This window comes from Folsomia candida, unplaced genomic scaffold (genome assembly GCF_002217175.1).
Source record: "Folsomia candida strain VU population unplaced genomic scaffold, ASM221717v1 Fcan01_Sc003, whole genome shotgun sequence".
Lineage (NCBI taxonomy): Eukaryota > Metazoa > Arthropoda > Collembola > Entomobryomorpha > Isotomidae > Folsomia > Folsomia candida.
The window spans coordinates 5,683,687-5,709,247 of NW_019091195.1; the positions used below are offsets into that span (position 1 = coordinate 5,683,687).

At 37.8% G+C, this 25,561-nt stretch overlaps 10 protein-coding genes across 14 annotated transcripts; 4 read left to right on the forward strand and 6 right to left on the reverse strand.

The window, feature by feature from the left end:
* Positions 1–225: 225 nt before the first annotated feature.
* LOC118434818 lies at positions 226–2,026 on the forward strand. The gene is made up of 4 exons (XM_035849136.1): positions 226–393; positions 455–872; positions 1,051–1,660; positions 1,740–2,026. The coding sequence occupies exons 1-4, from the start codon at positions 226–228 to the stop codon at positions 1,915–1,917; spliced, it is 1,374 nt and encodes a 457-aa protein (XP_035705029.1). The 3' UTR covers positions 1,918–2,026.
* Positions 2,027–2,682: 656 nt separating this feature from the next.
* Positions 2,683–5,063, forward strand: LOC118434819. Its single transcript, XM_035849137.1, has 6 exons — positions 2,683–2,699; positions 2,799–3,070; positions 3,154–3,474; positions 3,559–4,057; positions 4,124–4,456; positions 4,529–5,063. The coding sequence occupies exons 1-6, from the start codon at positions 2,683–2,685 to the stop codon at positions 4,995–4,997; spliced, it is 1,911 nt and encodes a 636-aa protein (XP_035705030.1). The 3' UTR covers positions 4,998–5,063.
* Positions 5,064–5,099: 36 nt separating this feature from the next.
* On the reverse strand, positions 5,100–6,740 carry LOC110846445 (mitochondrial amidoxime-reducing component 1). Its single transcript, XM_022093211.2, has 6 exons — positions 6,373–6,740; positions 6,098–6,299; positions 5,839–6,013; positions 5,622–5,763; positions 5,479–5,548; positions 5,100–5,387 (listed from the first exon to the last, which is right to left on the reverse strand). Exons 1-6 carry the CDS (start codon positions 6,617–6,619, stop codon positions 5,162–5,164), a joined length of 1,062 nt encoding a protein of 353 aa, XP_021948903.1. The 5' UTR covers positions 6,620–6,740; the 3' UTR covers positions 5,100–5,161.
* Positions 6,741–8,404: 1,664 nt separating this feature from the next.
* On the reverse strand, positions 8,405–11,056 carry LOC110846446 (mitochondrial amidoxime-reducing component 1). The gene is made up of 8 exons (XM_022093212.2): positions 10,016–11,056; positions 9,749–9,944; positions 9,506–9,680; positions 9,258–9,402; positions 8,987–9,056; positions 8,862–8,914; positions 8,747–8,768; positions 8,405–8,673 (listed from the first exon to the last, which is right to left on the reverse strand). Exons 1-8 carry the CDS (start codon positions 10,239–10,241, stop codon positions 8,529–8,531), a joined length of 1,032 nt encoding a protein of 343 aa, XP_021948904.1. The 5' UTR covers positions 10,242–11,056; the 3' UTR covers positions 8,405–8,528.
* LOC110846448 (protein THEM6) lies at positions 10,652–12,714 on the reverse strand. Of its 4 annotated transcripts, none has more exons than XM_035849619.1 (5): positions 12,512–12,714; positions 11,826–12,366; positions 11,704–11,734; positions 11,464–11,629; positions 10,652–11,385 (listed from the first exon to the last, which is right to left on the reverse strand). In XM_035849619.1, the coding sequence occupies exons 2-5, from the start codon at positions 11,965–11,967 to the stop codon at positions 11,101–11,103; spliced, it is 624 nt and encodes a 207-aa protein (XP_035705512.1). In that variant the 5' UTR covers positions 11,968–12,366; positions 12,512–12,714; the 3' UTR covers positions 10,652–11,100. The 4 variants fall into 4 exon arrangements, with proteins under 4 accessions (XP_035705512.1, XP_035705514.1, XP_035705513.1 ...); XM_035849621.1 differs by having other exon boundaries at positions 11,826–12,002; positions 12,099–12,714; XM_035849620.1 differs by having other exon boundaries at positions 12,583–12,711.
* A 108-nt stretch (positions 12,715–12,822) lies between these two features.
* LOC110846447 (protein THEM6) lies at positions 12,823–14,214 on the reverse strand. Of its 2 annotated transcripts, XM_035849618.1 has the most exons (5): positions 14,053–14,209; positions 13,794–13,831; positions 13,642–13,696; positions 13,329–13,476; positions 12,823–13,245 (listed from the first exon to the last, which is right to left on the reverse strand). In XM_035849618.1, exons 3-5 carry the CDS (start codon positions 13,680–13,682, stop codon positions 12,928–12,930), a joined length of 507 nt encoding a protein of 168 aa, XP_035705511.1. In that variant the 5' UTR covers positions 13,683–13,696; positions 13,794–13,831; positions 14,053–14,209; the 3' UTR covers positions 12,823–12,927. The 2 variants fall into 2 exon arrangements, with proteins under 2 accessions (XP_035705511.1, XP_021948905.2); XM_022093213.2 differs by having other exon boundaries at positions 13,794–14,214.
* Positions 14,215–14,358: 144 nt separating this feature from the next.
* On the reverse strand, positions 14,359–15,506 carry LOC110847196 (protein THEM6). The gene is made up of 3 exons (XM_022094077.2): positions 15,241–15,506; positions 14,962–15,164; positions 14,359–14,866 (listed from the first exon to the last, which is right to left on the reverse strand). The coding sequence occupies exons 1-3, from the start codon at positions 15,383–15,385 to the stop codon at positions 14,624–14,626; spliced, it is 591 nt and encodes a 196-aa protein (XP_021949769.1). The 5' UTR covers positions 15,386–15,506; the 3' UTR covers positions 14,359–14,623.
* A 121-nt stretch (positions 15,507–15,627) lies between these two features.
* Positions 15,628–16,408, forward strand: LOC110845925 (mitochondrial import inner membrane translocase subunit Tim9-like). The gene is made up of 2 exons (XM_022092481.2): positions 15,628–16,110; positions 16,235–16,408. The coding sequence occupies exons 1-2, from the start codon at positions 15,983–15,985 to the stop codon at positions 16,377–16,379; spliced, it is 273 nt and encodes a 90-aa protein (XP_021948173.1). The 5' UTR covers positions 15,628–15,982; the 3' UTR covers positions 16,380–16,408.
* A 94-nt stretch (positions 16,409–16,502) lies between these two features.
* On the forward strand, positions 16,503–19,961 carry LOC110845922 (WD repeat-containing protein 3). The gene is made up of 10 exons (XM_022092479.2): positions 16,503–16,695; positions 16,809–16,974; positions 17,045–17,703; positions 17,783–17,988; positions 18,072–18,239; positions 18,309–18,516; positions 18,616–18,903; positions 18,988–19,089; positions 19,181–19,294; positions 19,367–19,961. The coding sequence occupies exons 1-10, from the start codon at positions 16,531–16,533 to the stop codon at positions 19,871–19,873; spliced, it is 2,583 nt and encodes an 860-aa protein (XP_021948171.1). The 5' UTR covers positions 16,503–16,530; the 3' UTR covers positions 19,874–19,961.
* LOC110845923 (pollen-specific leucine-rich repeat extensin-like protein 2) lies at positions 19,957–23,408 on the reverse strand. Its single transcript, XM_022092480.2, has 10 exons — positions 23,144–23,408; positions 22,827–23,065; positions 22,702–22,760; positions 22,613–22,630; positions 22,435–22,546; positions 22,246–22,352; positions 22,094–22,189; positions 21,352–21,999; positions 21,000–21,290; positions 19,957–20,927 (listed from the first exon to the last, which is right to left on the reverse strand). Exons 1-10 carry the CDS (start codon positions 23,374–23,376, stop codon positions 20,100–20,102), a joined length of 2,631 nt encoding a protein of 876 aa, XP_021948172.2. The 5' UTR covers positions 23,377–23,408; the 3' UTR covers positions 19,957–20,099.
* Positions 23,409–25,561: the final 2,153 nt, after the last annotated feature.

Sequence of the window (25,561 nt, forward strand, 5' to 3'; positions counted from 1 at the left end):
TTAACTTTAAACAAAAAATGGGACATTTTGCAGTCATCACTTATTTTAGGGCAAACCACCACCACTTTTGCCATACTATCCCATGCATTTTAATTTATTGCATTGTGCACCGTTGTTAGAGGTAACTAAACGGAGTTGTATTTTCATATTTCTGCATTATTATTATTTGAAAATAAAAAAAACTCGATCGATCTTTCCACAAATCCTGCTGATTTTTTTTCAATCATGCCACACACTACCTGTTTTTTGGAGGACTGTCACAGACGGATTAAGTCAAATCAGAAACGCCATCGACTTGGAGCTCCTGCACTTTGGCCCTTGTACAGTCGACTTTTTGATAATTCGGAGGAGGCGCACAAAACTGAGGTCATTTGCGAAGCATGCCACGTCAAGGTACAATCAATATTTAATTTAGTTTAGTAATATTTATATTTAATTTCCACTTTTTATGCAGATTCGCTCACAACTGAAAGATGAAGCGACGAAGCACTTCCGACGGTCAAAACCTCAAGTAATGGACGAAGGTGTCATTCTACCTGGCCGAACCAGGTTAAATATGAGAAGAGAAGAGAATGATGTTCGTGGCGCTGAGGAGGAAGATCGTCGTGGCGATGATGAAGACGGTGATCGTGGCGCTGAGGAGGAAGATCGTCGTGGCGGTGATGAAGACAGTGATCGTGGCGCTGAGGAGGAAGATCGTAGTGATGAAGATAGTTCTCGTGGAACTGAGAAAGATGACTGTCGGGGTTGTGAAGATGGAGGTGACGACAACTATTTTTGTGGGGCTCACGACGACTATGCTGGGGGAGAAGAGATTGACCGCTTCGAGTATGGATTATTGGAGATGGAGCTAAACGACTTTCGTTTAGACGGTGAGTCCAGCATGTTAAATTATGACAATAATATCGTAATTACTAGGAATGGGTAATCCGATCCGACGGATTGATCCGAGTATTTACTAAAGCATTGAACAATCCGATCCGATCCGATCCGACCATTTAAACTCGGATCGGATTACCCATTCCTAGTAATTACCTTATCATTTACCAGGTGGACAAGATATTGATACTGCACTCGACGATGGCGCAATTTCTCAATGGCACGACAAGGATTCAATGGCTATATCCATAAGTAGCAGAAGCGAAATCGAATCACAATGGAGCACTCAGGGAACTATTATCACTATGACCACTACCGGAAATGACTCACAGGCGTCAGCTCTTTCTTCTCAGGCCCACGGATCATGCATCTCTCAAATATCGATGTCAAGCTCAATGTCTACCAAATCCCGGCGACTACCAACTATCGACTCTGTTGGATCAACGCAGAAGCGATGCTTTATATGTAATAACCCTTCTGGAAGAAAGCGAATTCCGAAATCCGCCATCACTCAAGTTTGGACCGAGAAAGAAATATTCATACCACATGACAATCGCTGCTGCGCTATGCACCTCGAGAGACAATTGTTCACTGATGAGGCGATAGAGTTGATCATCCCAACTAAACATGGTGTCTTGATGTCGGATGAAGAGCTTGCACAGTGGATTTTGGATCTCAGCAGCAATAAAAACAAGTTAGGTGCTCGAAGACGTCGTTATAATTCTATTGTAAATGTAAACAAGGCGCTCGGACAATGGGCTGTTGTGCACATATTTGCACGGTAAGTTAAAATTATTTTATATAAAAAACCTCAACTTTATAAAATATAAATAAATGCTATTTTTGTCGTATTATTAAAGGTGCTGTGGTACTTGGGTTATCAAAGGTACCAAAACCCAGTTACAATTAACGTGCGGAAACGGAAGCTGGAAATTATCAACGCGGGGCGTTCCAAGGAAGTGGTGGCGGAGAACTAAGACGAAGATTTTGGTTACACTATTTTTAGTTAAGGTTATGCATGCACGTCAAATCTGGTAATGATTAACAATTTTAGTTCATTTGTAAAGTACGGGAGAATTTGGGAAAACCCATGAGTACTATGATTGATTTCGTAGTTGGCAAATCCCAAACGTACTTGCAAATGCATGGAGGGTGATTAAAATTAAAATTAATATTGTATATTATTTTTTCAGGTTTCAAGGTTCAACAGTTTCGAGTTACAATCTTCCTGTGATTTATGCATCTCCATAAATATGTGTATACTATCTGTGTGTATAATATCTGTGTTATATGTACAAATTATATTGTATACAATTATAAATATGATCCTTAACATTCAAGTAAACGTCGTTATGAAATTAAGTTAACATCGGCTTTTGACATCTCGCTTCCAATATCTTCAAATATACTCCTTCGCTTAATATTCCAAAATGTGCATCACCTGTTACCACACAACTAAAAATAATTATTAATATCTTATCTAATAAGGGGGCCCAGCATCTTGCATTATAATAAATGAAAAACAATGCAAAGGGGCCCACGGTTACCGTCAAATTCGATCACTGTCTTTCACCGGATTCGAAAATTAATCCAAGGTTAATTTTTAATTTCAACTCCAAGGTCACACAAGGAAGTTATTTTATTTATCTCGTTATTTCATGAGTGTTCGAATAATTAATTTAAAAATTTTGCGTACAGGACGAAATAATACAAATGCAAACAAATTAACAAATTATTTATCCATATTTTTTAAACCTCTTCTAAATTATGCTCGTGTTGTCATAATACAATACAAATCAGACAATGTATCACAGGACAAGGTATGCTAATTACAAGTACTTAAAGCCTGTTAGTATACATATTTTTGTCAGTGTATATAATACTGCAATTGCGACATGCATAACTTAACACATCCGCAGTTCCGCCAGTCCATATGCAGCCCTAAGTGTTACCTCGAAAGAAACCGATGATGATGCCGCGCCCACGAAAGAAGAAATCGGAGAGTTTTATCTCAACAATCACCGAAAATTTATCGAAACATTTACCGTCCAAAACCACAAAGTTCGATATTACTGTAATGCTACCACAGCCATGCGACAACCGTTGTATAATATTGTGGATGACTTGATCAATGTGCAGAAGAAAGCAATGGCATACTTGTCTCAATCTCCACCAAACCTTGATCATTACTGTATGCACTACACATAATTTACATAAAATGTTATCTTTTTGCCGTAGTCGTTCTTTCATGTTTGACACTATTCGTATTTGCAGTATTGGCCATGATGTTTACCATGATTGAAAAAATAACAAACATGATCGATTGGAAAACAATGAATCGAAAATGCTTTTGGAAAGATTTTTGCAGAGAGTCGCGTCACCTCCGACACCTCATCAGTCAAGCACAAGCCGCTACTTTAGATTGTTGCCACACGGTTGTGGACAAGGCAAACAGGGCAATGGAAATCCTCCAAGAGGAATTTTCACCAGATCCAGGAAAACGATTTGCTGATGCAGATGAGAGTAAGCTCAAGAAATGGATGAAAATAGAACGAGATGAGACTCCCCTGAAAGAGTCGTACTGCCAGTCACCAGGTTTCAGAAGAGATTTCAAAACTATACTCATGCCTTATGCACGATTGAGACAATGGTTATGAAGTAACTGGCGAATTGTTTTAGGGGACCCTTCGCGCCTTGGAATTAAAGCTGTTTGTTCTCAGCCATACGAGAGTTTTGAAATTCAGTGGATTGATACTCAAGACAACAACGTTCGCAATGTGACACTTCTCCAAATGAGTGACAGTTTCCGACTCAGACTTCTCCGGTCTCTAATGTCATGCGCTAGAAAAGCGCTAGAGTTGATCATTCTTTCCATGTATCGGATAGAAATTGTTCTGAGAACAGAGTTTCGTTTGGAAAAGTTGGCAAAATGTGAGGGAATTACTCCGAGTCAGCTACTGCCACACGAACGAGCTGTACTGTTCAAATCCAAAAGAGAATTTGATTTCCTGTGGCAAAATATCATGTTTACGATATGCAGATTTCGTCTTCAGCTGCAACAACTTGACAAACATAGGAAAACTTGTAAGATGCTTGTAAGGGATTCGAAGTATTCGATGAAAATATTTCCGAAGGCGGATAAGATTACTTTGAAAATAGAGGATCCATTGTTAATACGGTCAGCATGAGACTATTCAATTAATGCTATGCTTTGACCTATTAGAGTAACTTTTCCACCTTATAGATTTGTGGACCAAATCACCACAGCCGAGTTGAGTGATGAGACGTATGATTTTACCATGTACTCTGATAGATCACACGACATTGCTGAAATCATACAAGACATGTGGAATATTTCAAAAATGGATTTTAAAACAATGGAAATGTTGATCAATTTGGTTTACCTCGCTTTATCTCACGTGTTTGAAGTTTTGAATACGGGGGAGCGGAAAGATTTGAGGAACATGCTTCTTAAGATTTTCGAGCAGCGAGATAAAGTCAAGCGTTATCTGAAAAAGTCGCTCAGCATATTCAGCCATGCTTCTTTCCAGGAACTCCCGATTCACCTAAATTCCATGTGGGCATCACACGTATCTCGTATAACTTTCATGAATCGATTAATAAAAAAATAATTTCTCTGCAAATTTAGGCCTTCTAAAGGTTTCGCAAAAGTATTTACAACTGGGGTGGACACACTGGAAGCTGAAAACGATGATTCATCTGTGGAGAGTGACGATGAAGAATCAAAAGATCCATTTTGGATACAACTTCCCAGAGGCTTTGAGGTGACAATTGTTGGTGAGCAGAAAATCATCGTCATCGTCAACCACCTCAAGCAACACGTTCCGTTCAAGCTACTGTTCGAAGCAGAAAAACTGATCGTCGTCAACAAATTGATAGTCAGACTGTTTCACTCGATTGCATCTGAAGCGTGTTTGGCAAAAATAACTTGTGATCGATCTTCTGAAACTAAATCTCTGATGAAACGCATGAAACAAACTGAGAGAAAAGATCCACGCTTAGTTGCCACAATTGCGAATGGATTGAACCACGTAAAGAATATTCTCAAATTAATGAAAATGATGAACGGGTTGCTGATTTTTACAAAAAAAGTTTAGCAAACAAGACTGTGTGTGAACTAGCTCAAAATTTCAAGTGCTTGACTGTTCATATTGTTCTTACGTACTATATAGGAATATGTGAAATCATGCAAAAAATAATACCTTAAATAACATAATTTCATTTTATTTTTAAGTGAACGAGTATTTATTAGATTAGTTAATTATAGCAATGCTGCATAAATTGGATCGTTAACTTTAATCGTTGCTCCCTCTCCAGCAGGCAAGTATAAACCAAGGCGAAGCCCCATAATTCCCTTATTTTTTAATAACTCAGCCAGTTTGCGGTCTGCAAATGCATCAGTTTTGTTCATACTTCGCAATGTTTTTAATGGTTCCCCATCCTTTGGAAGTACCCCAGTTTCCTGATCGACAGTAGTCAAAGGACATCTACATACGTAAATAAACAGTAATATCAGTCAGTGTTCCTACAAAATTAAATCTACGCATGTAACTCAATACTATGTAAGGTTGATCATACCTGTAACACGGTACTGAAGCCTTGAGAATTGCGTTTTCACTTCCAATTTTTACAAATGACCAGTTAACCTCTAAATGTAAAAAAAAACGGTATCGTCATCTAAGTCTTAATGTATAATATTCAATCTGTGATTCGAATCATACCTGCGAATGGCTCTGACATGTTGTCAATTAAAATTGTTGGCCTCCAGTTCTTCCAAGATGACTTCTTTTCTATTCGTGCATTAAGCTCCTCGATGGACTCCTGACCTACCATTAGATAACTCGTCTCATTATGAAACGCGCCCTAAGTAAGATAACCAGTTCACACCAAGATGACATAAAATATCAAATATTTAAAAATCATATAAAATTGTTTTACCATATCAGATTGCTCAAATTGCGGGCATTCATACATGTAAGGCTCGAAAGTGCGCTGGGTCTGTTGGATGTGATGGTAGTAAAGACGGAGTCCTTCTTTCCCAATAAATGTTTGAATCCACTCTGCGACTTCATCTCCGCAATCTAACGCTTTTACTTTCGTGTCATGTTTCACGCTGTTGAGTTTATTCCATGTAAAGACACATATGTAAATCTATAAAATCGCCTAATCATTTTTGTGTAAAAATAGTACACTGTACCGACAAAACTTCTCCTCTAATTTTTTGGTTGGATACGTAAAAGTGATTGAATCCATTCCAGGCGCACTCATGATTAGGTGATCCTTCTCCTTCGAAGGCTCCAAAGTTATAAATGACATTCCTGGGTGAGTCACCATTGTGACGGATCTTCCATTTTTGTCCACAATCATAAAGTCGCGATCTTTAATATTGTGATTGCGGACTGTATGCAAGAAGTTCAATTGAAGTTAGTACATTAAACTTATTAATAAGAAGCCAAATTGAACAAAACGTACACTTTAAGCCCAGGGTTGTTATAACTGCTTCTTGAACAATGACCCCCTGACATGATTTAATCGGATAAATTATTAGTTTTGCAATTTTTCCTACAAGACACCATTTCTCGGGACGTTGTTTCTCAAGTTTCTCAGATTTTGATGGGCTCGATTTCTTTTTTATTGAAGTTAACCAGGCCCCCACTCCCACAACCAAAGTAGTGACCGCAAACGCGGTCACATAATATATTTGTAAATCTTGAGGCATGGTGACAAAATCGATAGTGGTTCAGGATTGAGTGATTTCACTTCTTTCGTGTTCCTGTGAAGAACTTGCAGTGCTTCTCTTTTTTGTTTGGGTCTCGTGATTTTGGAAATATTTATTGCAGTAGAAGCAGACAAAGCAGTCATACCTGTTCAAATCGGTGGATATTCTTCGACGACCTGTTTGTGGAGAAGAGACGAGCATAAAATGCATATGTATAAGTCAATTGATGCAGTAGCTAACAACCAAAGATTTTAGACATTATCTGTCTGCTCAATCATCAACATCATTCATAATCCAAACAACAAATGTTTGCTTTACTTTACTCAATGCATTGGTATTAGTTATGTAACAAAGATATATTGTCAGCTAATGAATTCTTAGTGCTGATAAATGCCTGCCTGAGCAATGATTATTTGAAAATTTGGACAAGGAGCTTCTGACTATCAAGATGCACACTCCAGGCATTATGTGTTTTCTACGCTGAAAAGTTTGTCAAAGTTCGTAATTCTGGAAGAAGTTCATGGATTCGAGTCACGGGATAATGTTTATTTATCGTCATTGTCTTAGAGAATAAGATTGAAAGCCTGGTTTCTGGTTAACCTTGCAACACGAAGTTCTCCGTAACCTCCAGAGTTGATCACAAGAATTTACAACTCTACAGAGACCAGAACATAAAAGATTATGTACAGCAATTCCAAGATGGGTGGCATTTATGTAAGTTTTTTAAGATAATTGCGCATTGTTTTAATGTCATATATTTCCTCTAGTTTAGCCTGCCTGTAAGCCCATCTTAATTAGTCACGTGTTTTATTTGTGTGAGGGACATTATGATATTTCAGGAGATTCCTTGACCTCGATAAACAAATAATTTGATGACAAGCTTTACATCAAGATTTTGTAGTATGCATACATATGTGACACTTACCCATGACTAAACCATAAGAAAATAAAACCGGATACTCAGCAACCATGAATTCGTTTGCTCTGTCTGCTAAACGAACAGTATGAATGAGTGTACATATAAATGTACATTTACATTTATACACATATGCATATATTTTACATACATATATACATGTCATATATTTTAGTGAAATATGAACGAATAAACTATTGAATTCATAGTCCACTCAAATAAAAAAGCGATGCAAATCCGTTGCATGAGATATGATAGATAAATGTTTTCCCAAATCAAGCATGTTTCTCGTAAAATTGTGGTAAAAAATTCCTAAACGACATGTGGACATGATTTCTGGTTAACCATTCTGTCAAACACTGATAAATTGAGATTCAGCTCACTAGCACAATATCACAAATACATATCGGTTGATTAGTGTATCCATCAACTAATCCAATAATCAAAAACATGATTGACCAGTTTCTTTACTAATAGTCTTAAGTAATCCAACTGGAAACCGTGTAACTTTTTCCTAAACAAAGCGTCTGACAATCTACTACACGCACCGCTACAAAATGCTTTAGTACGTAATTCACAGTTGCTCTATGCAATTTTGAAACTTTGTCATGATCAGGGCTGGGCCCTCAACAATACTTATCACTTTTCGTTTAGACCCGAAGCCTTCAAAGAGTAAACTCACTCGATACACATACCAATATAAGCGTTAAGCAAATAGACATTCCTTAACCTTGCTAAGTTAAGCAAGGGTTAAGGTTAATGTGCGTCAGCAAGTGACAAACTGATACCCGTAATGGGACAAAGTCACGACGTTGTTGGACTTGTAGCATTGCATTTATCATTTATGGCTTAACAAAATTCAGACTAAATTACTTATTAAAATCAACCAGTGGCTACTTTATTGAATTTTTCAGTACAAACAATTTACTTAAACCCGGCACCACTAAGAATAAAATAAAATGGATAAATATGTACACAATATTGAAATGCATTTTACAGGACTGCAGCGTAAACGGGGTCGCCAACTTTGAGTGGTCGTCCCTCCCCCTCAAAAAGCCCAAGTTGGAGTCCAATGATGGCTTGATTTTTAACCAATGCGTCCACCTTTGCGTCACCCATAGTCCTTGACTTGGTTATTCTGCAAAAAATGCAAAATATACATTTTACACTTGTAAATCAGGTTCAGAAGCTCATTTTCTCGGTAAACGTACGTGGTTAATTTTGATAGTGGTTCTGGAAATTAAATTAAAACACGAATTGTTACAAATACAGTTATAAAACTTGTCAGCTATGTACAAATATGTACATAAGTATGTATGTACTTACCGCCTGAGGGAATAAATTCGCCCGTCGCTGGATTAACTGTGGTCAGCTTGCATCTAGATAAGTAATGCGATTTATTACGCGATAATAAGTATAATACACATGCTAAATTTAAGTTTAATAAAAACCTGGTGCAAGGTTTAGCAGCTTTGAAAATGGGCCCCGCCTCCCCAATTTTTAAATACGACCAAAAGTCCTCTAGAATTAAATGAAATGTAGATTAACGTAGGCAAGGGTATGCAGATTTTATATTTCAAACGCATTAAAAAACCTGTGTGTACCACAAATTCATGGCAATTTGAATACCCGACTCAAGAATGGATCAGATCAATACTAACCCAAACTTTTTCCTTCAGATATTTATACCAAATATGCAACTTTAGATGCGTTGAATCCTACCTGCATAAGGTTCCAGAGCATCTTTTATTAAAATCGACGGGCGAAAATTTTTGTGTGACACTTGTGTAGTCTCCAGTTTTGTATTGAGTTCGTCGATACTGCGCTCAGACATGAGCATGTACGAGGTCTGGTCATGAAATGCTGGCTGCGGGTACATAAATTAGAATTCATGATTAATAAACATGCTAATTTTATTGGGGAAATATATTTTAAATTGAAATGCAATATGTATCAGAGTATTTATATACCTTATCTGAAGGAACAAAAGTGGGGAACTTTTTTTGGAGTGGTGTCATTGGTCGCTGCGTTTTTTCAAGAGAATGGTACACGACTCGCAGCCCTGTTTTCCCTAAAAAGTCATCTAGCCACTTTCCGACGTCGTCGCCACAGTCTAAGGTTTCAGCAACGAAGTCATCAAAAATCCTGAAATTGGTGATTTTACAAACTTTATTTATATTCAACATCATGTTAAATTATTTCGAACTTATTACCTGCAAGATTTAGTTGTGGCCTTGCTGTTTGAAGGAATGTCAACTGAAATTTCATCCATGTTGGGAGCACTCAGAATCAATTGATTTCCATTCACATTTGTCTCTATCAATGCCATTTTTGGAATTGTCCGTTGGGTTTGAAACACATATTTTTCGTTCACAACCATAAAAACACGATCTCTCAGGTTGTCCCTTGCTAAAATCAATACGCATCCAAGTAATTAGTACACTCCTTTAATTTGGAATACAATTTATTAATAGTAATACCATTGAGTCCGATCATTGTTGCTGTAGCCTCGTCTACATGAATCCCTTGACAGCTTTTTACAGGATAAAGAATCAATTTGCTAACCCTTCCAACACATACCCATTTCTTAATGGGTGATACTTTAGACTTCCGGTCGGACAAGCTGGATGCTATCAAAGCACCGGCCAATACGCCAGATGCCACAGCAGCAGACGCCCCGACAGCCAATTTCCAGTTATCAATCATACTTTTACTTAACTTGGTCAGTAAAAATAGTTCTAATTACGTGTGAACCGGTAAGAATTTGCACAGATTATTCTTAGATGCAAAGTAAGTAAATTGAATTAAAACGAATATGAGATATTTTATGAAATATGTATTTTGTGGGAGGTGAATTTATTTAGCAAATAATGGAATGTGTTTTCACACCAAGATTTACAATTCGAATACCATTCGATTGACAGACAATGAACTCTAGAATGGAAAGTTTTGTAACAAATAAGACAGTTGATTTAGAAGGGGTAGGTTATAAAGTGATGATATTTACGTACATGCACAGTCTGATTTAGTATTTAGGATTAGTAGCACGTTATATTGTTGTCCAATGTGTAAATCGTACAAGTTGATTGGCTAATTCAGTCCACAAAAACAAAATGCAAAGTTATATACCCTTTATTTAGTCTGTTAAAAAACGAGGATTAATAACATACAGGACAGAATGTGGCAGGTCAATAAGTCTTAACCGATTTTACGTTGATAAATATGGCAGAAGGGTTAACACAAATATAAATACATGAGATCAGGAAATAAGTATTTTCGAGGATTCACATTTACTATGTATGCTTACTTAAGTAATAAGTGCAAATATTGTTAATTTGCATTATTGTAAAAATTAATACAGCAAAAAGTTAAAACAACATTTCAAGAAATACTGACAACGTGAGAAAATAAAATACTGTTTGATAAAATTTGAGACAGAACCGATTGACTAGCATTTTTAAAGGGGCTCGAGACTAATCACACGATGATCAACACCAACGCTCACAGCCATCACAATTTATTTAGAGTAGATCATGATCAAAACTGATACTAATTTACTCAACACTTAACTTTGTTTTCCATTTTTTACTCCATTGGTGCCTTCTCCATTGGAAAGGTAGTTTTTCATCTTTTTACTTGACAACTCGTTGCATTCGAGCCACTTTTGCATATCTTCAGGCATTTCAGGTCGGGATATATCAGGAAATTTCTCCAGCACAAACTGCTCGACGTTGAAGTTTGTTGCAATTTTTGAATATCCGACACTCCGAACGATATCATCTGCAATCGTAATGATTTTCTGTTCCACATATACGAATTTCTCGTCCCACCAGACAGGTTGAGTGACAATCTACAATATATTTGTAATTGTAGCGAACCGTTCATATATTCATACGAAATGGAATTCAACCATGAATTAATTAGTGACCTTGTAGTACGAGAACATCATGAGAGGCAGTCGGTATCGAATTGTATGCGCCGCAACTGCTCCACGCTTCTTGAACATCATTTCGATCATCCCACAACGAGTTCCATGGTCAAACCTTGCAAAGTCACATTCTCGCAAGAAGCGTGCATTGTTCATGTGTGTCAGCCTGTGGGGGGCAATTTAATTAATCAGAAAATTATGTTGAAAAGTGTATATGTACATATGCTAGAGATAAATTACATAAAGTCAGCATCAGTTGGCAGCACAAATCCTAAAACCAGAATTATAAATATTTTACAGTAAAATACTATTTTGTATGCAGTACTTATTTAGTCCAAAACTTAAATCCGATGTGAACTAACCGTAAACTTCACTTGGGTCGGTTATGCTGATCCGATTGCGGAAAAACTTGGCATAAAAGTAGGTCAAGAGAGTCCTGACATAGTAATGCACGTCCGTCATCACATACGCTCCCAACACAATTCCAAACAGACACGGACCCATTTTTCACTCAAGGTAGAGTTTTATATGAAATTGTCCTAAATGATGGATGAGGGTGGAGGTTGTACACGAAGGAAATGTTAGTCAAATGCAACACTTCTTATCCTACGCATAACGTGATTTTGAAAATATACCAAATTAACAAATGGCCATTTTGTGTCCGTTATAGTAAAGAAATGATAGTTTGTGGAAATGAAGAGAAATGAGGAGAAAGTCAACTAGTCAATTCACCGCCGGCCACTGCGGATATGTGTGCATATAGTTGCCCGGTTTTCTCTCTGACGGATCGAAGAACGGGGCGAGGATCAAGGCTACATATTATTATGTATACATGGCAATTCAATGTCAGCCTCAATTTCCTCAACCAACAACTAGTTCACAACAACGCTTTCCTCGAGATCACTGTAACGCCGGGTTTAGACTTCACGTTAGCATCACGTTCTCCTCCCAATCCGATTTTTTGATTGGCTAATCAAAAATATCACTAAGACAATTAAAAATTTCGACCAATCAAAAAATCGGATTTAGAGGAGGACGTGATGCTAACGTGAAGTCTAAACCGGGGGTAATTCGTGATGATGACAAACTAATAAGTCAGCGACGATAAACTTAATTTACCTTAAGTCCTCGTTATCTTACAATTCCCTCAATTTCAAAGATTATAAGAGATGAATTACTAGAATGGCATTTATAATAGAAAAAGCAGCTCTACTATAAAAGTGTATGACAAACTCGGGTTCGACCAAAACCCCAGCCGGTGCCCGGGTTTTGCACGTTCCAAAAGCCAAATCACGGGTGCAATATATTAGGACAACCTGTATCGTACAAGGTGTGCAGGCAGACTAAATCGAATACTTATGTAATATAACAAAATATATTTATTAAGAGAAATCTGTAAACAGCTGCATATTAAATAGTATTACATTTTAAGTGACTCAGTTCATGTATATAGATACTAAATATTTATGTATCTAAAAGTTGTTCTCCTTGCTTATTAACATCGTCATTTTCGATTTCTTGCAAGGTTAATGATTTTGAACGCTTTTTAGTTACTCGCAATCTTTCACTATTGACTCGATTGTAATCTATGTACAATTCGAGATCTTTCGGGGCTGGAACTTTCACTGTGTCTGGAAAATGTTTGGCTATCACTTTGTCCAGATCCAAATTCACAGCGAGTTTGACGTGGGCCAAGCACCGAACAATCTCATCTCTTATGGAAATCACTTTCTGTTCAAAGTAAATGTTATTTGAATCGTAATACACGGGTCGCGTCTCTATCTGAAAAAAATATAAAACAACATAAACTTGACGAGTTTTATATGCAAACTTATAGAGAGCCAATAATGTATCTGCATACGCACTTTGTACATCATAAACATGTGCAGTGCTCTCCTGTAGCGACAAGTTTGAGCACTGACCACACCCCATCCCTTTGTCCGGTAAAGGATTCCTAAAAGACCGCTCCTTTGCAAATGATCCCAACGTCCAAAGTCGAGTTCTCGAAATACCCTATTTCGAAAATTAGTTTTAACTTGTTTTCTTCCCCGACTTACTTGAGCGATGGCCGGAAGTTCAAAGTTCATAAAATTACAAGTCTTATGAACATTTTTTCCATAGCCAGCATCATCCAAGTCGGACAAGAAAATAAGATATTGTATAAGAAAAAATTATTACCTGGCATTATTCATGTGAGTGAAGAGCAAATCTGCATCCATTGGAAGTACAATTCCTGTATATAATTTGAGACATTTACTTAACACCAACAGAATTACATATGTATGTACATACGCTTCGAGATAAACAAACGAGTCGTAGTGGTGTCTCACCGTAAATTGCAGACTTTCCGTAAAATTTTATTGGTTTTCTAAAAAATTTAGACATAAAAATTGTGAATACTGCTCTTATAAAGTAATTAACGTCTAGTAAGAAATACGAGAGGAATAGAATAGTTAGAGCCAGAAACAACAGAAATATATTAAAATCCATTTTAATTAAAATGGTAACAAATTGGTGTGTATCACTAAAATAATCAGGATGTTTTCGTATGCAAATAAAAATTGCGGGCAATTTTTCACAAGTTTTTACCATCCAAAGAGATATGATATATGTGTGCAACATAAGACAATGGGTAGAGAAAAGAGTAGATCATTATGCTTTTCGGCCACCTGGCTTTATATGTACAACACCTGGATATATGAGGTTTAATCCAGGTATCTAGTACGTTGTAATATGACATCCTGTTAACAATAAGATATGCTGATTAACTTTATCATTTTTTGGGGAGGATTGTGGTAAAGAAACACTGCACTCATCAAACATAATATGTAATATTATGCCTGCGTGTGACTGCATGGTATGCACGTAATTGCACTCATGTATCTCATGTGAGTATTTTCGCATTGTCTTCAATTTTTTATTCTTTTAGCATAAAAGTAGTGAAACAAACATGCATGTAGTTACACATTTCTGGCAAGTTTTCTTAAATCATTCAAAATAATTCACTCATATACATATGCATATTTTATAAATACGCGTGAGTATGTACTCATTTTAGTGTGGACACTTTATCAATAATCATTTATTATACAACTCTATATAATTTATCTAACATTTCCACAAAAATCTCACATAATATATGTACGTATTCTGAAATATGTTACTTGCTTTTTTTCATAAGCTCTGCGGACAAACTGCATGCATCGTTCCAAATTTTAAGATCGGCAGGGATTTCAGGTTTAATAGATTTCGGAAACAATTTTTTCATGGTTTCATCTCCGTCGAATTTAACGCAAGCAATCTTGGCGTATCCTGCAGCTCTAACAACGTTATCCTTCAAAGTGATCAACCTTTGATCCAAATAAATGAACTTGGAGTCCCAATAAACGGGCTGAGTGACTACCTACATATGCACATATTGGAAATACACGATTAAATTATTAATTATCTTCAAAAATGCCTAGTTTCTTCCATAGCTCTAAGTTTCCGAGGGTTTACCTTGTAGGCGGAAAATATCATGGCTGGTTGTCGATAACGCATGTGAATTGCACTCACAGGGAAACTTCCTCCCCTTTTCATGACAAACTCCATCAGTCCTGACCTCGTCGCATGCTCAAAGCGCGCAAAGTCGTATTCCCGCAGATATCTAGAGTTTGTCATAAAACTCAGCAGAAAATCAGTGTCTGATGGAAGTACTACTCCTGAATTGAACAATAGAAATGACCGATTAGGGAGGAGCATGTTAATTAAGATGAATAGAAAACTGTTGACTTATACCATAGATTTCCGAAGCATCCGTGATGGTGATTTTCTTTCTGAAGAACTTGGCAAAGACACATGTCACTGCAACTCGGACGAAGTAGTGGACATCAAAAGTAACGTAGAAAAAGAGAACTAGTAGCACACAAATCCAGGCAAACATTACAATTAGTGCCAAAATTGGTCGTAGAAATTTATTTTAGATGGCTGTCTATTATTATTGAATGGTCACACTACTGCTTGATCCCCCTGCTATGAAGAAAACAACAATCTCTAAACAGATGAAGATGATCTCTAAAATAGCCGGAAGGCATTGTCATACCGGTTTAGAAAGATCATGCATAAGAAATAGTGGACATTATTGGCAAACCCGAAACCATTTTCGCACCCTGTGCAAATATCTAGGGTGACATATTCCAATCTCCAATTAGGAAATTTATGAAACAATTCCATTTGCGTGTAATATTCTTATTGTGTAAATACAACTCGTTGATTTAGTGTATGAAACAAAGGAATGAACGCTATGATTTTCAGGTGAGACGACAAAGTGGGGCTGGACATTGAGTGAGTGAGCGGCGCAGAGTGAATTCGGTTGCACTTCTCACGCCGTACACGTGCCGCTTTGGTGGTGAGGAAATAATCCGTTCAAATATTGGGTGTTGGAAAAATAATTCGAAAATATCAATTTGCAATCGAAATTCTATTGTATTAGAATTAACTGGATGCTGGTGGTGGTGTGTTGTTAATTTGTGCGGAAAGTATGTCGCAGGGTGTTGACCTGGAGTCGCTGGACACGAGCCAAGTGGCCACATTTCGAGAATTCCTCACCAATTTTAATCGCGTTTCAGAACTTTGTTTCCGAGCCTGTGTTTGGGATTTTACGGCCCGGTAAGTTAATAATTTAACAGTGAATAATAACCATAATAATTTTTTCAATAAAGCCGATTCAAACTACACAAATAACTATTAAATTCAACAACAGGTTAATAATTAAAATGTTTAAATCTTTTAGAACCGTGAAAGATCAAGAAGACCGTTGCACGTCGCATTGTGTGGAAAAATTCCTCAAAGCCAATCAACGCGTGTCACAACGTTTCCAAGAAGCACAACTCGCCTCGAACGAAGCTCTCGCGGCACAGTATCAACAGGGAAAGTGATCAGCTCGACTCAAATTAATATTATTGATGTATCGTAAAACTGTAGTTAATGTAGTAATCAGTTAGTGAGACCTATTAGTTGCGTTTCTTTAAAAAAAAGTCAAACAACAGTAGTGAACAATCTATTTCGTGCTGTGCATAAAACAACAAAATGGGGCTTACAAAACAATACCTTCGGTACTCCCAGGAAGGGATTTTTGGAGTTGTGGCGTCAAAAACGTGTAATGCAGCATTCATTCAGAAACGACCCTATAGATTTGTCGTTACTGGAGGGGCTAATATTGTTAATGTCTGGGATATAAAATTCCAAAGACGGGTAAGTTTTATAGCAGAGATAGGCGAACACATACTCATTCTTATATCATATATGTAAGACGATCGTGTAAAATAAATGTGTTAATTGCCAAAATGTCATTGATTGTTTAACAGTTGAGGACTCTGAAGTGCGAATCTCCTGCAGTTGTTGTTGAACCAAGTCCAAGTGGCAAAAAACTCGCTGTGGGTCATTTTAATGGAGGTGTTAGCATTTACGATATGTCCGATCTCAGTGAGGATGCCTCACCTGAACCTGATGTCACGTTTGAAGGACACACAAGTAAATAAATTCATACTATTTATTATTAAATGGGCAGGCATTAAATTATTATTTTTGATATATTCAATAGGCGAAATAACTTGCTTGTCGTGGGATCCAAGCGAGGGTCAGGTCGCATCTGGAAGTAAGGACAGCAGGGTTATCGTTTGGGATGTCGTCAGTGAAACCGGCTTGCTCAAGTTCACCGAGCACAAGGGAATAATCACAAGAATTCGGTATTGGAATTGCAAAGATGAACAGTTTCTTGTGACTAGTTCTTTTGACACAACTATCAGAATTTGGAGCATTGCAACAAAGCTGAACGTGCACACCATACCTTGCACAATTCAAATTCGAGACTTTGAAATACATAATGATGTCTTCATCATCGCTGAAGCCAATATAAAGTTGTTTCGAGTAACGTACAACGCAGAAGAATCATACGACGCGTGGCAAACAGATGAAATGGGAATTTTACTACGTCATTCCCATGATCGCCCTGCCAGAACCCAGCTTATTGACGGAACAGGAGTGATGATGGTCGTTGGTGTCAAGTCACCTGTTATAGAAGTCTTTCGATTCAGTTCTGATGAACAGGCTGCAAAAAGAAGAGCCAAACGATTAAAGAAGAATCCGGCAGACGAGCAGACATTAATTCTGAAGGATATTGTGAGACGTGGAGAAACGTTCAAAGCCTCCGAGGAAAAGATCAAGTCAATTACTGCAGTTTATGAAAAGGGAATGATTAAAGTAATTTTATAATACAATTATCTCAGTATTTCGATTTGTTGGGCAAGTTATGTCACCTGAAACAAATTTGATTTCATAGGTCTTGTGCTGCTTGCCATCAAATCAGTTGGAATGTATATCCTTTCCCGAATTGGAGCAACATGGACAGAAATTGGATTCCCAGAAGTTCGTATCTTCTCTAATGCAATTTGATGGACATAAGAAGCTTGTTCGAGGATTAGTCTTTTCCAGTGATAAGACAGCCATACTTTCAGCGTCAGGTGACTCCTTCAAAGTTTGGAATAGGTAATATTAAATATTTTTGCATTAGTAAGGATGGGAGAAATTGGTTGATTAATTATTGAATTATTTCTTTTGTTTTATTTCAGGGCATCACTAAATTGCATACTAAATATCCCTCATGAATATCCTGTTGTATGCTGCAAATTTTGCCCTGGGGACAGACACTTTATCGCCGGGTCTACTGACGGACATATAATTCTGGCAGACATATCCACGGGGACAATTACTCAGGTGGAATCGTGTGGAAGTGAAAAGTAACATTAATTTAAACTTGTAAATCACCTCATGCTATTGCGATTTCTTATTTAATGTGTCATTTTTAGTGTGTGGGCCATTGACATTTTTAATACCAACATGGGCTTTGCTGCTTGCAATGGAACCTTGGCACAAATATTTGATTTCTCCATGGCTGAAGGAAAGTTAAGATTTGACTTAACAAGACAATTGGACGTCCAAGATAATATTCTGTGTCTGAAAGTCAGCAACAACATGAAATTTTTAGCGGTTGGGTTGCTGGACTCTACTATAAAGGTATGCGCTATTAAATAAATATTAAATTTGGATGCATTTATTTTGAAATTTCAAATTTAATATGCAACCGCTGACTGACCAGTACATCCTCTGTTTCAGATTTTCTACTTGGACACCCTAAAATTTCACTTGTCAATGTACGGTCATTCACTGCCAATTGTGTCATTGGATATTTCTTACGACAATAATCTACTTGTTTCCTGTTCTGGAGACAAAACTGTAAAAGTTTGGGGTCTAGACTTTGGGGATTGTCATTGCTCCATGATTCACACGGATGGGCTTGTTGGTTGTTCTTTCTTGGACAAAACTCATCTTGTGTGCTCTGTTGCAAAAGACAGTTTAAATATCTATGATGCTGATAGCCACACACGTGTTCAGACCATCAAGGTAATAAAAACTCTGGTCCTTTTTTATAATAGTTATTTAGAACAACGACACGTTTATGCTAATGTTAAATCATTTATTATTCAGGCTCACATTGGCGGTAGCTCAACATGTATGGGATCCAAAAGCTTCTACATTGCATCTGCTGGTCGGGATCAAACCATTAGATTATTTAACAGAACCCAAGAGGTATAGAAATATGCATGTATTACAAAGTTTTAAGACATTTATCCATGTAAAGGTGTCTTAAATCTCTTGGTTTTGTATGAATGCTTTGTAGATCCTTGTGTTAGATGATGAACGAGAACAAGAAAGGGAGCAAGAGCTTGAAAATGAAACTAAAGCTGAAGATACAGATTTAGTCACTCTTGCTACTGTGGAAGGAGAAAAATGGGTTAGTCCATATTCACATAATGTATAATTTGCGTCGCTAATCAATGACTAATCTCTTGATATCTGCATACAGGCAGACAAAGTAATTGAAGCCATAGATGTGTACAAGGATCCAAATGCTGCCAGTAACCCACTCCTCGCTGCTTACCATTCCAAAGATGGTCAAGAATTTTTGTACAAAAACTTGTCCCAAATCAAAGCGGCCGAACTGCAACACAGTTTGATGATGTTGCCCATGGGTTACGTCGAAGATTTGATCCCTGCGCTCTACTCCATTTTACAAAACTATCCTCTCTCTGTAGAATTAGTAGTCCGTTGTTTGTCAGCCTTAACTAAATTTCATCTGATAACGGTCCGCTCAATGGATTCAAGGGTACTTGGCTCTATTACTGCGTTGACATCCTCGAGACTGAGGGAGTTAGAAAAAATGGTTCTTGTGAACAAGGCTGCACTGGAATTTTTGTACGATGATGAGTGTGAAAAAGAACAAGAACAAATGTTCCGTGAGCTGGCTGGAGAGCGAAAAAGAAAGCGTAAGAAGAAGGAGAAAGCTATAAAAAGGGCAATCTTGTTAGTTTAATAAGTGTTGATATCGTTGACTTTCTTTGATAAGATTTTGTAATTATTCGACATTTAGAAGTTGAATAATAAAAGCAATAATAGTTCAATTTCTTCTTTTATTTCATTTGTGCATTTTATGTCTTGGAGGACAATAGTATTATCAGCATTAAAAAACGTAACAAAAATATCTTCTAGCATTCATGGAACACTTTAATAAATCTTTAATCTATTTATGATTAGAAACACTATCTACTTATAATTTTGGATTGCTGAATTGACGAAGAATGACTACTTGAAACTAGAGGAACGTTAACAAACTCAAAAGTTGTCGACGATGGAGGTTTCCCACTTGGACTTCTATTGTACTGCGCCGTAGGGCGAGGGGCTGCCATGTTCTGAAGATTTCTTAATATGAAAGTTTCACCGGCGCCGTAGGCTTGATAATCATTGTTATGATTAGTGTTCAAATTGGGTGGCCCGTTACTGTTGTACTGAGCTGATGGAGGGGGGAGGTATCTTTCCTTGGCGTGATCCTGTTTTGGGGAAAGTAGTAAAACAATGATGGGCCTATTTTGGAGCTGTTGTTGAGTTAGTTGCGAAGATGGGGGCAAGTACTGGGATTGTTGTTCTGGTGCGGGAGGCAGATATTGAGGTTGATTTGTGGGTGGCTGTCCGTATGGGGATGGAGTACTGTGCTGGGGAGGAAGATAACCATTCGGAGGAGGAGATGGTTGCTGAGCTGGTGGTGGAATGTAAGCGTTGTTGTTATAGCCTTGTCCTTGTTGTGGGGGCAAGTACGTGTTGTTGGGAGGAATGTATGCATTATTTTGCTGTTGAGGGGGCAAATACGCGTTATTGTTTTGCCGATGTGGTCCATATGCCTGATTCTGTTGTTGTTGTGGAGGTTGGGGTGGGAGGTAAGCATTATTGTTCTGGCCTGACGGGGGCAAATATCCTGCATTGTTGCTACTTTGGGGTGGTTGGTAATTTTGCTGTTGCTGAAATGACCCGTATGCATTGTTATTTTGAGGAGGTCCGTATGGATTGCTGGGTGGAGTATTGGGGTAGCCACTCTACATTCCATATTTCGTATCATTTAATCAAGATCAATTATAATAATGAATAAAAGTAAACAAATCTCTCACCGTTTGTGGGGTCGTGGGTGGTAAGTACGAGGGAGTAGGAGGAGGCAGTCCATACTCGTTCTTTGGAGGCAGATACGTGTCTCCTTGCGTAGGTTTCGAATAGGAATATCCCTCCGACTTGGGCGTCACTGTCATTGGAGGAATGTACGTGGGATCCTCGGGCGAAGGTCGTAAAGGTGGATTCTCATTTTTCCCATTTTCTGCACTTCGTTGTGTTTCACTGTCGACGGGGTCTCCGGTAAAGGATGGTGGCTCTAGAACTTCCTTTGGGAGATTTCCTTGGGGCGTGGCCTAAAAAGATTACAGAAATAGTTAAAATTAGTATGTGGATCACTGTAAGCTTTGTGAGTACCGCATCCGTTTGTCCATGAGGTCTATTCACTATGAAGCTAGCAGGATTGTCCTTGCTATTGGTAGCTGCAGGTTGCTCTTCTTGTTCTTCTTCTGTTTCTTCGTCTTCTTCTTCGTCGCCATCGTTTTCCTCTGTTTCATTGCTCTCATCGTCAGCTTCTTCTTCTTCTGGGGGCGGAGTGGTGGTAGTGGTGCTTGTGGTTGTCGTTGTACTGGTTTTCGATTTCCTTTGATTTTTTCTCGTAGATTTCCTGTTACTTTTTGGAGGTTTCGCCGACACTTCCTCAATATTCTGACTGCTTCCGTCCTTATCGCCATCGTCCTGATCTTTTTCCTTTTGTGCGTGTGGACGTGTCCGACCTGCACTGAATTCCGAGAAACCTCTGCCATCAACTTCTAAAAATTTATTGGCGAGGTTCTCCGGATCTTCATTATTATTGTTGCTAGTACTTAGGCCCTGACCATTACCCGCACTTTTGCCCTTTTCTTGAATTAGGTCCCCGTACTCATCGTACGTTTGCTTCGTCCTGTATTGATCAGGCAAAGGTTTCCGTTGAGATTTTGGCACAATTCTGGGAGAATTCCTTTTATATCCTGGTGGTGGTGGCACGCGGACACCCCCAAAGCGAACATACTGAATAGTTCCCAGCTTCATCATAAGTAATTTTTAAATTTCGGATTAATGCCAGTTGATGACAGTTGATGACATAAAATATGTTATAATAATAAAATAACGCACTCACATTGGTTTCTTCCAGTTGCCCAAGTTGCTCGTTCAATTGATAAAATTCTTTGGTAGTCTCACATTCGACATTTGCCCAATTGTCGCACACAAATATCTACACTAGACAATGATTTAGTAAAGAGCATCTTTTCAGACTACAGGTCACCTTACCTGCTGATTAAACAATGTCCCATTCGGACAAAGAAATGAGTCCATGGTCACTCTGACCTGCCCTGTGTACCAAGGGTCATCTGTGCAGCGATGGAACACTTGACAGCCTATGATTTACAAAACCAATCCGCTGATTAGTAAACTACGTGCCCCATCCGACGAAAGGTAACATCTATTTAAGCATGGTACCAGTCTCGGGATCTGCATAAAATCCTGGAGTCTTCCCTTCACATGAAAAGTTTGTGTCTGGAATGCTGCTGTACACTTTGTAGTCTAATCCAGGTTCTCCTGGGATGTTATCCTGAATATGCAAACTTGAAATTCACACGAAATGCAAATATTTAGCTTTTGAGCTCTGAACAAATACCCGAATGTCATTGCGATCCTGAAAGATTGTGAACATTATCGTTAGACGAAATTCTATATGTCAAAACTCTTAGAATAAGTTGTTCTTACAAAAGGAGGACGCGTTGGAGGTTCCGGTGGCTCGGTAACAAAGTCTCGGTCCGGTCTAACTGTAATTGTAAATTACTACGTATATAACGAAATAATGTTTAATAATTATACAAAATAATGCACACCTCCTTCGGGATCTGGATCTGGTGTCACAAATGAAGAATCGTTCTCCACTTCACTCACCACAGACAGTGGTGGAAGCCGTGTCGTGGTTGTCGTCGTCGTCGACGGGGTTGTGTAGACATAACCCCCACTTGGTTTCCTGTAACTGTACCCCTTCCTCCTCTTTTTAGTTCCATATCCTCTCGCTACACGGGTTTTTCCTGGCGGTGCAACAGTTGGTACGACCGATGAAGACGTCTTTCTACAGAAATATTTTCATAGCCCACTCAAATTTTCATGAGCGTGCAGAAACCCCTAAAAAATGGATCCAATTTCGAACCTGTATAGGTAACGTCCATTGTTTAATTTAACTTTGACCATTATGTCCGTCGCCTTCCGAACTCGAACTATTGACGCACCACTATTACCACTCACACTTTGTTCAATTTTACCAAACTCACTACTGTCACCGGTACTGGTATTACTAATCACTTGATCCAGAGTTAATGTCAAGGTCGCCCCCCAAATTAGGGAGACGAGCACGACACACCACCAGCGGAACAATATCAACATGTCGACTCAGTCTGCATGCAACTAAACCGTTGCAACACTCAACTTTTGCATTTTATACTCACCCCATAATTTTGAATGAAAAACTTTAATTCTAAGGGATGAGGAGCATGAGGAATGAGGTTGCATATCCAAACAGTGAGACTTCTTGCATTTTTGACTACTTGTGCTACAAGTGTCCAACGTATAAAAGATACGATACGCCATCATTATACATATTGACCAATTGTTAGCTTACTATTGCAAACGCTGTAAGCTAAGCGCATCATCTATTTAATTGTAGGACTTCCAAGATGAAGAGATGTGTTATCAAGTAATTGTTGTTGTGTTTTCTTCACCATTGGCCGGTAAGTGAAGTGTCGATGCATGCATGCAAGCTAACAACAACCAAAACAATTCGTGTCTATTACAACATCACAGTTAAAAGTGATATATGAATCATGTAGGTAGTCGTTTATTATGAATTACATATCGCTCGCATTGTCCCAATGAAGAAGCAGAAGCCAAAACCTAAACAATGAGGATGGGGTGGAACCTCATAAAAAGTTACCTTTTATTGCTATCTTGAAAAGTGCATTCGTTATTATTATTGTAATTACGAGACGATGATGGTGAATACCGTGTCTCAAAAGACTCAGATACTCAGACTTCAGCAGATAGTCTTTTTCCTAGTCGTCTAATCTTACTAGAAGTATGAATGAAGGAAACTGTGCAAGTGTCGTGTCGTGACAAACGGTTAAGTCATCCTCATATTTGACTCTCACGAAATTAAGAATAAAGTTCACAAAATTGCACATGTATGCAAGTAAGTACGTAAGTATGATAATAACGATGCACCTGATTATATTTCTGTTGGTCAATTACTCAAACAAACTCATTATGTCATTCCTTGTCGAAGATTATGTACTTGTAAATACTGATATCAGTAATAATCAGTATATCGTCATTTGGATGGACTCCATGAAATTAAATTCAATTTAAGCATTACGTTGTGCCATTGCCTTTGTTCAGATGTGTTCACCTATCGAATTGCTCAAGAGGATCTTGGATTTTTTGGCACACTAATAATTCTCACGATTCAATTAAAGACGTTTCCACCCTACATATGTACGCACACATATTCCAATTGTGAACTAATAATTTGTAAAGGCGGTGACGTCATCGTCAGTAATGGGAATTGCAATTACTTCATAGGGTGGGTATGGTGTTAATCGACTTCTTCCGTAAAAATGTCTCCCACTTTTCATAACCTGCCACACGTTTTGAATAAGGAGCATAATTCAATTATTTTAATTAATTATAAATTCATACTTTATACTGACTGATCCATCAAAAAATGTGTATGAGAAGATACTTCAAGTTGAAAATATGATATGGGAGCAATGCCACTTTGCTATTTATCAGCGTTATCTTATGTTATCTTATGGGTGCAGGTACGTAGATACCGTTGATTGGTCGCAAAAAATGCCCCAATTTCCTTAAATGAAATGGTAAAAAATGTAACATTTGCCAAACACTTTTATTGATTTCCTAATTTCTACCCATTTCAAAACTTTTGTGAAGGATTCGCCGTATGCTCAATAAATAAAAACAAATCATCTCTAGACTAAAAGCCCAGCAAAAAGACTAAAATTGACTAGTTTATGATTTCATGTGCTACATACGTGTCAAAAATGAATAATTAGAAGGCCTGACATTTAAAGTACCGTCAGTGTTCATTATCCAAGGGTACAATATAAATAAATGCCTTTCAAAAGAACTCAAAGACAAATTATGACACAAATTAACAAGTTCAAGTGTCACCCGTTACGACAATCACATTTGCTGGTAATCAAGAAAATTATAAAATAGAGCATCAATGAAGATGAACCGGTTATGAAGAAACTCATTCTCAACGCACTGATGGCATATTCTTAAATTAATTAGTGGATCGAAAATAGTGTTTCGTCGTCTCTATCTTCTAGAATTATAGCACTTTAAATAAAATATTTTGATGACTATTCTTTTTTAACGATTAAAACAAGATGAGCCTGAGTGACTTTGTTGCGAGTCGTACATATGTATGAATCACCGCATATAGAAATACCTATACAGTTAAATGGTATTGCAAAACAATAAATCGTTGAAATAAAATATAATTGATTCATACATAACATCAATTAGTAGCACATTACAATTAGTTGGATAT

Bases quoted from the DNA above. Each gene is read 5' to 3' on its own strand.
- LOC118434818 (XM_035849136.1), top strand. From the start codon at position 226: ATGCCACACACTACCTGTTTTTTGGAGGACTGTCACAGACGGATTAAG. The intron at 394-454 runs GTACAATCAATA...CTTTTTATGCAG, and splicing joins GCGAAGCATGCCACGTCAAG to ATTCGCTCACAACTGAAAGA. The intron at 1,661-1,739 runs GTAAGTTAAAAT...GTATTATTAAAG, and splicing joins GTTGTGCACATATTTGCACG to GTGCTGTGGTACTTGGGTTA.
- LOC118434819 (XM_035849137.1), top strand. The intron at 3,071-3,153 runs GTATGCACTACA...TCGTATTTGCAG, and splicing joins ACCAAACCTTGATCATTACT to TATTGGCCATGATGTTTACC. The intron at 4,058-4,123 runs GTCAGCATGAGA...TCCACCTTATAG, and splicing joins GAGGATCCATTGTTAATACG to ATTTGTGGACCAAATCACCA.
- LOC110846445 (XM_022093211.2), bottom strand. From the start codon at position 6,619: ATGCCTCAAGATTTACAAATATATTATGTGACCGCGTTTGCGGTCACT. The intron at 5,764-5,838 runs GTAAAACAATTT...TATCTTACTTAG, and splicing joins AATTTGAGCAATCTGATATG to GGCGCGTTTCATAATGAGAC. The intron at 5,549-5,621 runs GTATGATTCGAA...TTTTACATTTAG, and splicing joins CATGTCAGAGCCATTCGCAG to AGGTTAACTGGTCATTTGTA.
- LOC110846446 (XM_022093212.2), bottom strand. From the start codon at position 10,241: ATGATTGATAACTGGAAATTGGCTGTCGGGGCGTCTGCTGCTGTGGCA. The intron at 8,915-8,986 runs GTTTTTATTAAA...TTACTTATCTAG, and splicing joins GCTGCTAAACCTTGCACCAG to ATGCAAGCTGACCACAGTTA. The intron at 8,674-8,746 runs GTACGTTTACCG...CATTTTTTGCAG, and splicing joins CCACTATCAAAATTAACCAC to AATAACCAAGTCAAGGACTA.
- LOC110846448 (XM_035849619.1), bottom strand. From the start codon at position 11,967: ATGGGTCCGTGTCTGTTTGGAATTGTGTTGGGAGCGTATGTGATGACG. The intron at 11,735-11,825 runs GTTAGTTCACAT...TTCTGGTTTTAG, and splicing joins CGACCCAAGTGAAGTTTACG to GATTTGTGCTGCCAACTGAT. The intron at 11,386-11,463 runs GTCACTAATTAA...AATATATTGTAG, and splicing joins TGATGTTCTCGTACTACAAG to ATTGTCACTCAACCTGTCTG.
- LOC110846447 (XM_022093213.2), bottom strand. From the start codon at position 14,085: ATGTTGCACACATATATCATATCTCTTTGGATGGTAAAAACTTGTGAA. The intron at 13,697-13,793 runs GTGAGACACCAC...AATTATATACAG, and splicing joins CGGAAAGTCTGCAATTTACG to GAATTGTACTTCCAATGGAT. The intron at 13,477-13,641 runs GTAATAATTTTT...TTTTCGAAATAG, and splicing joins ACTCACATGAATAATGCCAG to GGTATTTCGAGAACTCGACT.
- LOC110847196 (XM_022094077.2), bottom strand. From the start codon at position 15,385: ATGTTTGCCTGGATTTGTGTGCTACTAGTTCTCTTTTTCTACGTTACT. The intron at 15,165-15,240 runs GTATAAGTCAAC...TGTTCAATTCAG, and splicing joins GGATGCTTCGGAAATCTATG to GAGTAGTACTTCCATCAGAC. The intron at 14,867-14,961 runs GTAAACCCTCGG...GTGCATATGTAG, and splicing joins TGATATTTTCCGCCTACAAG to GTAGTCACTCAGCCCGTTTA.
- LOC110845925 (XM_022092481.2), top strand. From the start codon at position 15,983: ATGTCGCAGGGTGTTGACCTGGAGTCGCTGGACACGAGCCAAGTGGCC. The intron at 16,111-16,234 runs GTAAGTTAATAA...TAAATCTTTTAG, and splicing joins GTTTGGGATTTTACGGCCCG to AACCGTGAAAGATCAAGAAG.
- LOC110845922 (XM_022092479.2), top strand. From the start codon at position 16,531: ATGGGGCTTACAAAACAATACCTTCGGTACTCCCAGGAAGGGATTTTT. The intron at 16,696-16,808 runs GTAAGTTTTATA...ATTGTTTAACAG, and splicing joins ATATAAAATTCCAAAGACGG to TTGAGGACTCTGAAGTGCGA. The intron at 17,704-17,782 runs GTAATTTTATAA...TTGATTTCATAG, and splicing joins ATGAAAAGGGAATGATTAAA to GTCTTGTGCTGCTTGCCATC.
- LOC110845923 (XM_022092480.2), bottom strand. From the start codon at position 23,376: ATGTTGATATTGTTCCGCTGGTGGTGTGTCGTGCTCGTCTCCCTAATT. The intron at 22,353-22,434 runs GTACCATGCTTA...TGTAAATCATAG, and splicing joins TTATGCAGATCCCGAGACTG to GCTGTCAAGTGTTCCATCGC. The intron at 20,928-20,999 runs GTGAGAGATTTG...TATGGAATGTAG, and splicing joins CACCCACGACCCCACAAACG to AGTGGCTACCCCAATACTCC.